This window comes from Nematolebias whitei, chromosome 5 (genome assembly GCF_014905685.2).
Source record: "Nematolebias whitei isolate Nwh7 chromosome 5, NemWhi1, whole genome shotgun sequence".
Lineage (NCBI taxonomy): Eukaryota > Metazoa > Chordata > Actinopteri > Cyprinodontiformes > Rivulidae > Nematolebias > Nematolebias whitei.
The window spans coordinates 5,735,962-5,750,496 of NC_056502.1; the positions used below are offsets into that span (position 1 = coordinate 5,735,962).

The 14,535-nt window shown below is 41.6% G+C and overlaps 1 protein-coding gene across 1 annotated transcript in view; it reads right to left on the reverse strand.

Annotated features, from left to right (window-relative positions):
- Positions 1–260: 260 nt before the first annotated feature.
- Positions 261–14,535, reverse strand: part of LOC119409630 (C-type lectin domain family 4 member G-like) — a 15,688-nt gene continuing 1,413 nt past the window's right edge. Inside the window, exons 2-6 of the mRNA XM_037676531.1 lie at positions 6,527–6,628; positions 6,005–6,367; positions 1,593–1,753; positions 1,358–1,473; positions 261–402 (exon numbers count right to left, since the gene is read on the reverse strand). Coding sequence (XP_037532459.1) covers positions 261–402; positions 1,358–1,473; positions 1,593–1,753; positions 6,005–6,367; positions 6,527–6,628 — 884 coding nt within the window. The remainder of the gene's footprint in view (positions 403–1,357; positions 1,474–1,592; positions 1,754–6,004; positions 6,368–6,526; positions 6,629–14,535) is intronic.

Below are 14,535 nucleotides of genomic sequence, written 5' to 3' on the forward strand. Positions count from 1 at the left end.
AAAGTGTCTCCCTAATCAGTGAATGCTACTTCACTGACACTTTCAAAAGGTTGTTATCCTATATTTCATCACATTTTATTGATTTATAATCATTATATTTGTTGTTTATGAGTCGCTGCAGAAACAGGAAGTAAGCTGAACAATCTGTGTCTCAGCTGTTTTCATCAGATGAGACCAAATCTCTGTTTTAACATCAAATCTGATCACACAGAAACAAACAGAAGTTCTGGAAACAAAGAAAAAGACGAAAACTGTTAAAACTAAATGGACCACACCAGAGCGTCACGCTCACAGATGAACTTATCAGCACTTGATGACGTTAAACGCCTCCAGCTCTGTGTGGGGGGTGTCCCAGGAACCAGCAGAACAGACTCATTGGCAATGTTCGTACTCCCCCAGAACCTTCAAATGAGAAACATGAACATCAGAGCGTGAACAAAAGAACCAACAGCTGCAAATTAAAAAGAATAGAACCAAATACAGTTTCAAAAGTAGTTTGTAAATTGAAGAACAACAGTTAAAACCTGAAATGATTTTGAAAATACATTTTCCATTTAAATTTTGTTTATAGATTTTAGTGAAATAATTCTGTGCAGCAAACAATAAAAATCCTGAAATCACAGGAGAAGATTTTTTTTAATGACTTTAGCAGTTTAGCAGAGAAAAAGAAAGTTTGGCTGAAAGGTCCTGATTGTATTTGTCTAATTAACGTCTTCTGTGGTTTGGCTGTATTTAACGTGTAGAAGGGCAGTGATATTTATTGACATTTATGTTGTCATTAATATTGTGGAGCACATGGTTCAATGTTTTAAGAACTGTAGGATTGTAGTTTTAAATTTCTATTCTGAAAGTGAAAATGTTCTGATGTTGCTTTAAAAACCAAAGGAACCGTTTCCTGACTGAACGGACCGACTCTGATTTCAGCTTCGTCTTTGTTGAACTATATTAAACTGAAAGACGTGAACTCATGTGATCCATTTGAACCAAATTTAAGTTTTTTTAATCTCCATTTAAGACAGTCAGAGAGAATTCAAATATAATTTAAAAACTTGACAAACTGTTGAAAAGTTGTAAGTTCATAGAACAGCTGGTTGTAAGTTTCAATAATAGGATTCACCTGTTTTAAATTTCAAGAAGTGCAAGTTTCCTGTGTTATGAGCTGATGTTAGAGCAACAAAGATTTTATTCAAATTTTATAAACAAAACATGAGTTTAAAACTCACAGGAAAAAGAAGCTGCATAAAACACAGTTTTCACATAAAACAAGTTGTTCATTAATGTGCAGTCTGATGGTATTTACAAAACAAGACAACACAGGAGAATAAATGATTCTGTTGTTAAACAGAAATGTTCTTACCCCAGAGTGTCAGTACGTCCATCAACCCAGACCCAGTTGTTGTTAACATTACGTAATCCTAACCAGAATCCATGCCATTCATCCAAGTAGAACTTGGTGAGATTACCAACAAACTGCTGTAAATAAAACATCAGAAACATTTTTAGACTTTCTGTAAGTTACTAAAATCTGAGTCAATATTTGAAACCGGTTCAATTCAGAAAGTTCAAGTTGTGATGTTTGTCTCAGAGCTCACCTGTTCCTGCAGATTATTAATAACAACCAGATCTGAAAAATTATTCTGACAGAACTGTCGACTTTGGTCCCAGGTCTTCCAGGCCGACGCTGAGTTTTCATTATAAAACAAGTAGCACTTGTCCTGGAACTGAATCCATCCCACCAGACACGGCTGACATGCTGTTTTCATTTAAAAAAAATGTTACAAATATTATAAATAAAATATAAAGATTACACGTCAAATCAAACTGTAAAATATTTTAAAACAATTTATAAAAAGAGAAACACAAAAAGAGAATATTTAAAATATTTAAGATAATCATGAAAAGTTTTCTTCCACAAGGAAACATCAGTTATTATCAGTTCGACTTTGAAATTTTGAATAAATATTTGATCACCTGTACTTGAACAAAGTACAGTACAGTACAGTACAACTTTATTTATAGAGCACTTTAAAACAACACTGTTGGCCAAAGTGCTGTACACTAGGACATACAAAAACATAAAAACCCCACACGTTAAAAATGTGAAATAAAATAAAGATAACAAATAAAATAAAACAAATAACTTAGAGTCATTAAAACCAACATTTCAAACTGAAGTAAAAGCCAAAGAGAAAAGATGTGTCTTCAGAGAAGACTTAAAAACAGGAAGTGAGCCAGCTTGTCTGACATGCAGAGGCAGCTCGTTCCACAGTTTAGGGGCAGCGACTGAGAACGCTCGGTCACCTCTCAGTCTCCTGTTGGACCTTGGGACGACCAGCAGCAGCTGATCTGCTGACCTGAGAGAGCGAGAAGGAGTGTACAGCTGGAGCAGGTCGGACAGATACTGTGGGGCGAGACCATGAAGACATTTGAAAACAAATAAAAGAACCTTAAAATTAATCCTGAAGCGAACCGGGAGCCAATGTAGTGATTCTAAAACAGGGGTGATGTGTTCTCGTTTTTTGGTACCAGTTAAAAGGCGGGCAGCTGCGTTCTGAACCAGCTGAAGTCGAGTCAGTAATGACTGGCTCAGACCGACATAAAGAGAATTACAGTAATCCAGGCGAGTTGTGATGAAAGCATGGATTAAGATCTGAAAATGATGTTGTGACAGAAATGGTTTGACCTTGGCCAGTTGTCTCAAATGAAAGAAGCTGGACTTGATCACTGATTTAATCTGCGTGTCAAGTTTGAAGTCACTGTCCAGCCTCACGCCCAGGTTAGTTGCTGTCTCAGTCAGATGTTCTGTTAAAGGACCCAGATCAGCATGGATATTGGAGCCTTCACTAGGCTTAAACAACAAGACCTCTGTCTTTTTGTCATTAAAATGTAAAAAGTTTAGTGACATCCATGCTCTGACTTCTGCCATACACCCCAGGAGTTGTTTCAAGGAATGGTGTTTGCCCTGTTTTAACGGAACATAGATTTGGCTGTCATCAGCATAAAAATGAAAAGAAATGCCATGTTTCCGGAGAAGATGTCCCAGAGGGAGTAGATACAGGGAAAACAGAAGAGGGCCAAGTATAGAACCCTGAGGTACTCCACAAGTGAGAGGGGCTACAGAGGACTCCACAGCACCAATGCGCATGCAGAAGTTTCTTTCTGTCAGATAGGATCTGAACCACTGTAGAGCAGGACCCTGAATGCCCACCCAGTTCTCCAGACGAGACAGGAGGATGTGATGGTCTACTGTGTCGAAGGCAGCAGTCAAGTCCAACAACATTAAAACTACACAGTCACCAGAGTCTGCGGCTAAAAGAATGTTGTTGAAGACTTTCAGCAGCGCAGACTCAGTGCTGTGGTGAGTTTTAAAGCCAGATTGAAACTGTTCAAGAAGGTTGTGGTCGTTTAAGTATGATGTTAACTGATTGTAAACAATTTTCTCCAAGATCTTAGACATGAAGGGCAGTTTTGAGATGGGTCTAAAGTTGGACATCACTGTGGGGTCTAGGCTAGGTTTTTTAATCAGTGGTGTCACAACTGCATGTTTAAAGCTCGCTGGTACCTGTCCACATGCCAAGCTGTCATTTATAATTTGGGACACATGAGGAGCCACGGTGTGAAAAACCTCTTTAAAAAGACGAGGTGGGATGGGATCATTTGGGGATCCAGCAGGTTTCATACGACCAGTGATGTCAGTTAAGGAAGACAGGGTGACGAGCTCAAACTGACTGAAGACAGCAGAGCGTGTGACGGAGACGGAGGGGTCGTAAGAAGGAGGGCTTATGAGAGCTCTAATGCTTGAAACCTTATTGATAAAAAAGCTCAGGAAGTTGTCACACATTTCAGTGGAGTTCTCTGGGCTGGCTGATTGTGGGGCGTTAAGAACAGAGGTGATTGTTTTAAAAAGCACACGTGGATTGCTGGAGTTGGAGGAGATGATGTCAGAGAAATATTTGTTTTTTGCAGCTCTAACAGTGGACTGATAGAAGCGCCAGCTGTCCCTCAGAGCTTGGAAAGACACCTGTAGTTTGTCCTTCTTCCACTTCCGCTCTGCTCTCCTGCACTGGCGTCTGGCAGATCGTGTGACCTCATCAGCCCAGGGGTCAGGCTTTGGTCTGGAAGCTCTCGTTTTTAATGGAGCCACAGCATCTAAAACGTTTTGACAGGCTGAGTTAAAATTAGATGAGAGAGCATCGATATCTGAATGAAGACCCACAGGGTCTGTGGGGCTGATGGCAGAACTAAAAGCTGCAGAGAACTGAGAAGCAGTGGAGGAGTTAATGACCCGACGGGGCTGTGCAGGAGCGCGAGGTTTGACTGAGCGACAGACGAGTGGCATGTCAAACACAACAGGCATGTGGTCTGAAAAGGCAGCATCACAAACTTCCACATTAGAAACATTAAAACCGTGAGCTAACACAAGGTCTAAGGTGTGGCCACATTCTTGTGTTGGATCAGACACAAACTGAAGCAAATTAAAAGAGTCTATCAGCTGTAAAAACTCTTTGACCAACGGTTTATCAGCACAGCACACGGCTATGTTGAAATCTCCGACTATCAAGATCCTGTCATATTTAGGCAAGACTCCAGCCAAAAAATCTGCAAAGTCTGTCAGAAAGTCCTTATTGTATTTTGGAGGTCTGTATAAAACAGCACACAGTACGGGTTGTGAAGATCCGAGCGCAAACAAGTTGAACTCAAAGCTGGAATAACATGTTAAAGGTGTGATTTGTTTACAGAAATAGCTCTTCCTGTAAACAGTCGCTATTCCTCCTCCACGACCCGTCGTCCTTGGAGAGCTGAAGTATGCACAGTTTGGTGGCAGGAGTTCACAAAAAGCACTGGACTCACCGGCAGTTATCCATGTTTCAGTAATGAATAAAAAATCCAGACCACGGGAGGTGAAGAAGTCCTTCAGAATAAAGGTCTTGTTTGTTAAAGATCTAGCATTAACCAGAGCCATGTGAACATGAGATGGAGCCAGGGTGACGTCATCCATCCGAGGAGCTCTGTCCAGCAGCCGCAGGTTGTGGTGGTTCACTCCGCGGACGCGGAGGAGAGGAAAGGAGAGGCCGCGCAGCAGCGGCCCCCCACCCAGGCCAACAGCAGCCGGGGTGTGATCCGACGCAGGAGCCAGATCGAGCAGGTTGTGGTGGTTCACTCCGCGCACTCGGACGAGGGGGGGGGGAGGGGGGAGGCATCGCGCAGGTTGTCCCTCACCCAGGCCAACAACAGGAGCCAGAGAAGAGCTGATGAGATCCAGGGAGCGCCATGAGATAAAACAATTAGATGCAGCTCCAAACTCAGAGAGAGCGGATAGGGAGGACGCCAGCTGAGCTTTCAGTCTGACCAGCTGGCCACTGCGTCTCCCGCGGCGTCTGCGCGCTCTGCGTGCTGGTGGAGCTGGGGCGCGGCACAGGTAGGCCGGCACGTCCGACAGAAATGGAGGGAAAAAAGTTTTCTAGCTGTCATTCACAAACGGAGCCAAGTTGTTAATATCGGGTCGAAGATTAAAAAGCGTTTGGCGATTATACACTAGCAGAGAGTCGACAGTAGTTATAAAAGCAAAAAACAACACAAAAACAATCAAAGTATGCAGGGAGAGGCAAGCCGAACACACTGGCGCCGCCATCTTGCAGTCCACTGAACGAAACATAAAGAAAACAAGTTTAAAAATTTATCATTCCACTAAAGCAGCTGCCTTGATAATTTTAGGAAGTTTATTGAAACAGTTTAACACCATCAGATCTAGTTTACTAAATATGAATAAAATTTAAAGTTCCTAAAAGAGCACTCAAAGTACTCAGGTGTCCAAACTAAAGCAACACTTGTAGGATAAAAGCCCCGAACAAAGCAACTTGTTTTCAGGTTGTGGGTTTCTTTGTTTGCAGATGACCGACATGAATGACTTTACAGCACTGATCACCCTGCAGCTCCTGTGGAAGATGTTTGGCAGCAACTGACAGAAGTTCACAGTTTCAGGTCACCAAAGTGAAGAACTTACTTTTGTTGGGACAGAAGACTTTAACTGGGAAAGTGTCGAAGGTCAGGATGAATCCCAGAGTCCAGTTGAGGTTGTTCCTTTCTTTTGTCAGCTTCTCAGTTTGGTTCTTCAGGACACTCGTGTTGTTCTGAAGTTGAGAGATCTGATTATTTAAAGTCAGAATAGTTGAGTTTAGAGCTGTGTTATTGTTCTGCAGCTTTAGTTTGTCATCCATCAGCTGCTTGGTCTGATTCATTAGGTTTATTTTCTCCACAACTAGTTGTTTGGTTTGATTTGTTAGGTTGCTATTCGCCACACTCAGCTGATCATTTTTAGCTTTGAGGTCACTGATGGTTGCTTCCTGATCCTTCTTTACCATGGAGACTGAGGACCAATGGAGACAGGACACAAGTTATTCAGAAAGCATAAACTTCATATGATTTTATTCTGATTTTCAAGTACTTGTCATTTGCAATACATTTTTAAAATTATAATCCTCTGCAGTGGCTAAATAAAGTTCTGGAAGTTGAAAAGGAAACTCACTGATGACGGACAGGACGATGACGGCTATCAGCAGAAGGACACAAAGAATCCCCAAACACACCGACATCAGAGGAGTCTGACCGTTTGCTGCCGTTTCAGCTTCTGCTTAGAAAAAATAAACGGTAAATTGGTTTGTTTAGGTTTTTTGTCTGTGTTATACATATTTTTATTAATATTATACAGTCAGCAGAGTAATTTGTGTATTAAGAGTCTAAAAAACAAAAATAAAAACAATCTGCCACTTCCTGACAAAAAATCTAAACCCTAGAAAATACATTTATTGACATGAGGTATAACATCATTCAAGTCTAAACTCTGAGTCAGAGGTTCTTTGTCGTATGCGCCACATGTGGTACATGTGGTGGAACAAAATTGTGTACACAGTATCCCAGTTACATCCAACAAAGGTATAAAATGTAAAAAAAAAAACAGTAATAAGATCCAAGATATGAACTAAAAAAAATGTTTAACTAAAAATATGCTAAGCACTAATAGTACAAAACAATACGCTGAACAGCAGCACAAACATGAGTCTGTGTGAGCAGATGAGTATGAATGAACACAGCAACATTGAAACAGATCAGCAGCAACATTGAAACAGATCAGCAGCAACATGATGTGATTTTTCACAGTTATTATTCAGGGTAGAAGCTGTTCCTCAGTCTAGTGCTTCTACACTTAATGCTCTTTAACCTCCTGCCTGAGGGGAGCGGGGCAAAAAGTGTGTGTGCTGGGTGAGTGGAGTCCATCATGATGCAGGTGGCCCTCTTCCTGCATCTGGAGGTGTAGATGTCTGTGATGGTGGAGAGACTGACTCCAAAAGTTTCTGTGCAGCCTTCACCACTCTCTGCAAGGCTTTTCTTTCTGCAGCTGTGCAGCCTCCATGCCACACATTGATGCTGGAGCACAGGATGCTCTCCACTGCACACCTGTAGAAGGAGGTGAGGACTGAGCTTCCCAGACCAGCTCGTCTCAGCCACCTGAGGAAGTACTCTCTGATGACCAAAAAAGTCCATGCTCAATAATCCAGGTATTGTTGGATAGTCTCTGATTAGTTTTCTTGATCAGGTTGGAAGTGTTGTTGCTCCAGCTGAGGTTGTCATTCAGGTGCACGCCCAAGTACAGTGCCTTGCAAAAGTATTCGACCCCCTTGAACTTTTCAAACTTTTGCCACATTTCAAGCTTCAAACATAAAGATATAAAATTTTAATTTTTTGTGAAGAATCAACAACAAGTGGGACACAGTCGTGAAGTGGAATGAAATTTATTGGATGTGTCAAACTTTTTTAACAAATAAAAAACTGAAAAGTGGGGTGTGCAATATTATTGGGCCCCCTTGCGTTAATACTTTGTAGCACTGCCTTTTGCTGCAGTTCCAGCTGCAAGTCTCTTGGGGTTTGTCTCTGTCAGGTTTGAACATGGAGACACTGAAGTTCTGCCCATTCTTCTTTGCAAAACAGCTCGAGCTCAGTGAGGTTGGATGGAGAGCGTTTGTGAACAGCAGTCTTCAGCTCTTTCCACAGATTCTCGATTGGATTCAGGACTGGACTTTGACTTGGCCATTCCAACACCTGGATACGTTTATTTGTGAACCATTCTATTGTAGATGTGTCTTTATGTTTTGGATCATTGTCTTGTTGGAAGATAAATCTCCGTCCCAGTCTCTGGTCTCTTGCAGACTCAAACAGGTTTTTTTCCAGAATGGTCCTGTATTTGGCTCCATCCATCTTCCCATCAATTCTGACCATCTTCCCTGTCCCTGCTGACGAAAAGCAGGCCCAAACCATGATGCTGCCACCACCATGTTTGACAGTGGGGATGGTGTGTTCAGGGCGATGAGCTGCGTTGCTTTTACACCAAACATGTCATTTTGCATTGTGGCCAAACAGTTGGATTTTGGTTTCATCTGACCAGAGCACCTTCTTCCACATGTTTGGTGTCTCCCAGGTGCTTGTGGCAAACTTTAAATGACACTTTTTATGGATATCTTTGAGAAATGGCTTTCTTCTTGCCACTCTTCCATAAAGACCAGATTTGTGCAGTGTACGACTGATTGTTGTCCTATGGACAGACTCTCCCACCTCAGCTGTATATCGCTGCAGTTCATCCAGAATGATCATGGGCCTCTTGGCTGCATCTCTGATCAGTCTTCTCCTTGTTCCAGATGAAAGTTTAGAGGGACGGCCAGGTCTTGGTAGATTTGCAGTGGTCTGGTACTCCTTCCATTTCAATATGATTGCTTACACAGTGCTCCTTGGGATGTTTAAAGCTTGGGAAATCTTTTTGTATTCAAATCCGGCTTTAAACTTCTCCACAACAGTATCTCGGACCTGCCTGGTGTGTTCCTTGGTCTTCATGATGCTCTTTGCGCTTTGAACAGAACCCTGAGACTATCACAGAACAGGTGCATTTATACAGAGACTTGATTACACTCAGGTGGATTCTATTTATCATCATCAGTCATTTGGGACAACATTGGATCATTCATAGATCCTCACTGAACTTCTGGAGTGAGTTTGCTGCACTGAAAGTAATGAGGTCGAATAATATCGCACGCCCCACTTTTCAGTTTTTTATTTGTTAAAAAAGTTTCACACATCCAATAAATTTCATTCGACTTCATGGTTGTGTCCCACTCTTTGATTCTTCACAAAAAAATTAAAATTTTCCATCTTTATGTTTGAAGCCTGAAATGTGGCAAAAGGTTGACATTATAAACAGCAGTATGGCTACAGGTGTAGTTCATGATGCTTTTAAACATGCAGTGGTAACTCCTTTAATAAAAAAAACGGACTTGACCCTTCAACCTGCTCAAACTTCAGACCCATCTCCAAACTTCCCTTTCTTTCTAAGATCCTGGAGAAAATAGTTTTCACTCAAACAAGTTCTTGAGTGGAAATTCTATTCTTGAGATCTTTCAGTCTGGCTCTAAGAAACTACACAGCACCGAAACAGCCTTAGTTAGGGTCTGCAACGACATTCTTCTAGCAAATGACTCTGGTCAGTCTGTAGTCCTGGTACTTTTTGACCTTACCACTGCATTTGATACTGTGGACCACAGTATCCTTTTATCCCGGCTAGAACACAGGGTGGGGATTACTGTGCACCGTTAGAATGGTTCCATTCATACCTGAGTGACAGGAGTTTCTGTGTTAATTTTGCTAACACTCTATCTACAAACCGGATTCCAAAAAAGTTGGGACACTAAACAAATTGTGAATAAAAACTGAATGCAATGATGTGGAGGTGCCAACATCTAATGTTTTATTCAGAATAGAACACAAATCACAGATCAAAAGTTTAAACTGAGAGAATGTTTCATTTTAAGGGAAAAATCTGTTTTTTCCAAATTTCATGGCGTCAACAAATCCCAAAAAAGTTAGGACAAGTCCATTTTTACCACTGTGTGGCATCCCCCCTTCTTCTTACAACACTCAACAGACGTCTGGGGACAGAAGAGACCAGTTTCTCAAGTTTAGAAATAGGAATGCTCTCCCATTCATGTCTAATACAGGCCTCTAACTGTTCAATCGTCTTGGACCTTCTTTGTTGCACCTTCCTCTTTATGATGCGCCAAATGTTCTATATAGGTGAAAGATCTGCACTGCATGCTGGCCATTTCAGTACCTGGATCCATCTCCTACGTAGCCATGATGTTGTGATTGCTGCAGAATGTGGTCTGGCATTATTGTGTTGAAAAATGAAGGGTCTTCCCTGAAAGAGATGACGTCTAGATGGGAGCATATGTTGTTCTAGAACCTGAACATAGTTCTCTGCATTAATGGTGCCTTTCCAGACATGCAAGCTGCCCATGCCACAAGCGCTCATGCAACTCCATACCATCAGTGATGCAGGCTTCTGAACGGAGCGTTGATAACAACTTGGGCTATCCTTGTCCTCTCTGGGCCGGATGACATGGCGTCCCAGTGTTCCATAAAGAACTTCAAATCATGACTCATCTGACCACAGAACAGTCTTCTATTTTGCCACACTCCATTTTAAATGACCCCTGGCCCAGTGCAAACGTCTGAGCTTGTGGAGCTTGCTTAGAAATGGCTTCCTCTTTGCACTGTAGAGTTTCAGCTGGCAACGGCGGATGGCACGGTGGATTGTGTTCACTGACAATGCTTTCTGGAAGTATTCCTGAGCCCATTCTATTATTTCCTTGACAGTGGCATTCCTGTTTGAGGTGCAGTGACGTTTAAGGGCCTGGAGATCACGAGCATCCAGTAGAGTTTTGTGGCCTCTACCCTTACGCACAGCGTTTGTTCCAGGTTCTCTGAATCGTTTGATGATGTTATGCACGGTTGATGATCATAACTTAAAAGTCTTTGCTATTTTACGCTGGGTAACACCATTCTGGTATTGTTGCACTATCTTTCTGCGCAACAATGGTGGAATTGGTGATCCTCTTACCATCTTGGCTTCTGAGAGACACTGACACTCTGAGAAGCTCTTTTTATACCCAATCATGTTGTCAATTGACCTAATTAGTGTTAATTGGTCATCCAGCTGTTCGTTATATGCTCAATTTCCTTTTGCCAGCCACTTATCGCTACTTGTCCCAACTTTTTTGGGATTTGTTGACGCCATGAAATTTGGAAACAACAGATTTTTCCCTTAAAATGATACATTCTCTCAGGTTAAACTTTTGATCTGTGATTTGTGTTCTATTTTGAATAAAATATTAGATGTTGGCACCTCCACATCATTGCATTCAGTTTTTATTCACAATTTGTTTAGTGTCCCAACTTTTTTGGAATCTGGTTTGTACTTCAGTGCCTCTTTCCTGCGGGGTCCCGCAAGGCTCCATTCTTGGACCCCTTCTGTTTTCTTTGTATCGCCTCCTCTTAGGGTCTATCCTGAGGAAACATGGTCTTTCCTTTCATTGTTATGCTGATGACTCTCAGATTTATCTGACGTTAACATCTAACAATTCCTCTTCCATTCGCCCTTTGTTAAAATGTCTTGATGACATCAAGACTTGGATGGCTGCAAACTTTTTGAGTTTTAATGATCAGAAGACTGAGGTCATTGTGTTTAACCCTAGCTCTGCCACTGTCACTGATCCTGCAAACCTGGACTCCCTTCAGCCATATCTAAAACAGTCTGTTACCAATCTACGGATAGTTTTAGACTCTGACTTTAAGTTTAATAAGCAGATAAATTCTGTTCTTCAAAAAAGCTTCTTTCAGCTAAGGCAGATAGCTAAGCTCAAGTCCGTGCTGTCCAGATCCGACCTTGAAAAATTAGTCCATGCATTTATTACAACCCGGCTGGACTACTGTAACTTGCTTTATGCTGGGGTCACTCATGGTCTCTCTCTCACGTCTCCATCTGGTCCAAAATGCTGCAGCTCGGCTACTAACAAAAACTCACAGGTTTGAGCACATTACTCCAGTTCTGTCCTCCCTTCACTGGCTTCCTGTGCATGTCACAGTTGATTTTAAGATTCTTCTGCTGACATTTAAGTGTGTTAATGGCCTTGCACCCTCATACCTCTCCGACCTCCTTCATCCTTATACTCCTTCTCAGGCCTTGAGATCATCAGACCAGCTGCTTTTGACCGTACCAAAAACCAGGCTGAAGCTCAGAGGAGATCGGGCGTTTTCAGTCATGGGCCCTAAACTCTGGAATAATCTGCCCATCAACATTCGACAGGCCACCTCAGTCTCTATTTTTAAATCTCTCCTCAAAACACACCTATACTCATTGGCATTGAACACAGTGTGATCTCATTTGGTATTTCGTTGTTGATGATTGTGTTCATCCATTTTGCTTTTACTCCCTGACATTTAATGCAGGGTGATTTGATTTAGTATTTCATTGTTTCTCATTATATTAAATGTTTTTATGCTTTTATTCATGTTGCTGTAATATGTTGTTAATAGTATTTGATGCTGTGATCTTTTTTGGTAAGCACTTTAATAACAGTTACTGTTTTAAATGTGCTATATAAATAAATGTGACTTGACTTGACTAGATGCAGCCACACACCAAAATGGAAGTCAGTACCCGACTTGTTTTTCAAGTTATCATGCTCACAAGATAGACGGATGGATATTTTTAGCTTTGGGACAGGGGACAATGAGCTGATGAGGAAGTGGAGACACCTGAGATGAGTGCTGACTGTGAACAGGTTAGTTATTGGGTTTGTTTCAAACCAAAGTGGTTTCATGTCTTGTTGTTTGTTTGGTTGGTTTTATTAAATAACCTCTTTCTAATGTTCAGTAAAATGTTATAACTCACTTGGTGCAGAGTTCCCTGACACTTCCAGTTTGACGTCAGAGGAACTTATCAGCTCTTCTCCCTCTGTGTGAAAATAAAAAACACAGTCTGAGAAACTGAAGAGCAGCAGCTGAAACAACCAACTCTGATCCTTCACAAAGATACTGATCACATCTGATTACTACAACGATAATACCTCCAGTATTTTAAAAACTGAAGATAAGAAAATGACCATTTCAAAGCTTCACTCAGGTTAAATTTGCTACATGTTTTCATTAATGACAAACTTACTTTGATCAGAATCTGCCGACTCGTCAGGGTTTTCTACAGAATGAACCGTTAGTTCCTCTTCTTGGAAAAAAGAACATGTAAAAGGATTAGGAATGAAAAATACAGACCTGGGCAAATATTTTAATCATCTGCATCAGTCTGTAAGGGTCACCCAGGTCTGCATTCAGCTCAAACACATTTTTGTTGATTCATATTTACTTACTCAGAACAACTACTTCAGCTGCTTCGGGTTTTACTGGAGAATCAATCACCAGGTCCTCATTTGCTTCTATACAACAGAAAAGAAACAAAAAGCAGATTTTAACTTGACTTAACCTTGTTAGATTTTTCTACCTGGAATATTGAACATGCATCAAAACAAAAAACTGATTATTTTTCAGTTTACGGTCCGTGAGCACAAAGGTAGCTTTGTTAACCTGCGTCAGACATTTCTTGGTGTTTAACTTGTAAGTTTTATTGCAAAGAAATTAAAAAAAGATGCTAATTGAACAAATCTACTTTGCTTCAGTAGTTATAATAAATGATGTAAATATTGCCTTTTAGTTTATTGCCGACAAGTTACTTTAACTAGCTTACTATTTAAGTAAAAAACAGCTCCAAACAAAGAAAAAATGATGGAACCAGAGTGTTTCTATGTTTTAATAAATTATGTTTCATGTAAAAATAAACTACAAAACTTACTTTGTTCAGCAGTTGCTGGTTTATTGGATTTCACTTCAGAATAAATTGTCTGGTCCCCTTTCTCCTCTGGAAAACATAAAAAATAAATTGTATTAATCCATTTGTTTTCTACACCTGCTAGTTTCTGTTCAGGCTGGTGGGGAGTTGGTGCTTATCCCCAGGAATCACTGGCGGAGAGATGTGGACACATCTAGACGGGTCATCAGTCCATCACAGGACTACAGAAAGACAGACGTGCAAGGTGCTTCATGCTCCCACTCGCACTGCTATGATGTCAGGGGTGGTGACCCCAGTAGGGTCTCTAAACAGACTGGTCCTAGTTGACAGGCCAGACCAAGAACAATTCAGAACACTCGTACAGCAACAAACAGTGCAATATCCCTCATCCAAAAATTTGTTCCTGGGGCCCCACCCTGGAGCCAGGCCTTGGGGAGGGGCTTGTTGTTGAGCGCCTGGTGACTAGAACTCTACACAAGAGACCCTGTTGGGCTCAGTCTGAATAAGTTGCATGGGTTTGCCTTCCTGTGGACCCACCACCTGCAGCAGGGGTCATACATGTCAGGTGCATGAAGCCATGGGCTGTGGCCAAAGGCGGGGGCCTTGGTACTCCAACCCTCCCTGACCAAAGCTGGCTCTTTGGGCATGGAACATAATGCCTCTGGTGGGGAAGGAGCCTGAGCTTGTGCATGAGGTTGAGAAGAATAAAGTTGGGTTCACTTTGACTTTACTCTGGAACCAACCTCCTTGAGAGGTGCTGGACTTTATTCCACTCTGGAAGTGCCCCTGATGAGAGGTACCAAGCTGGCGTG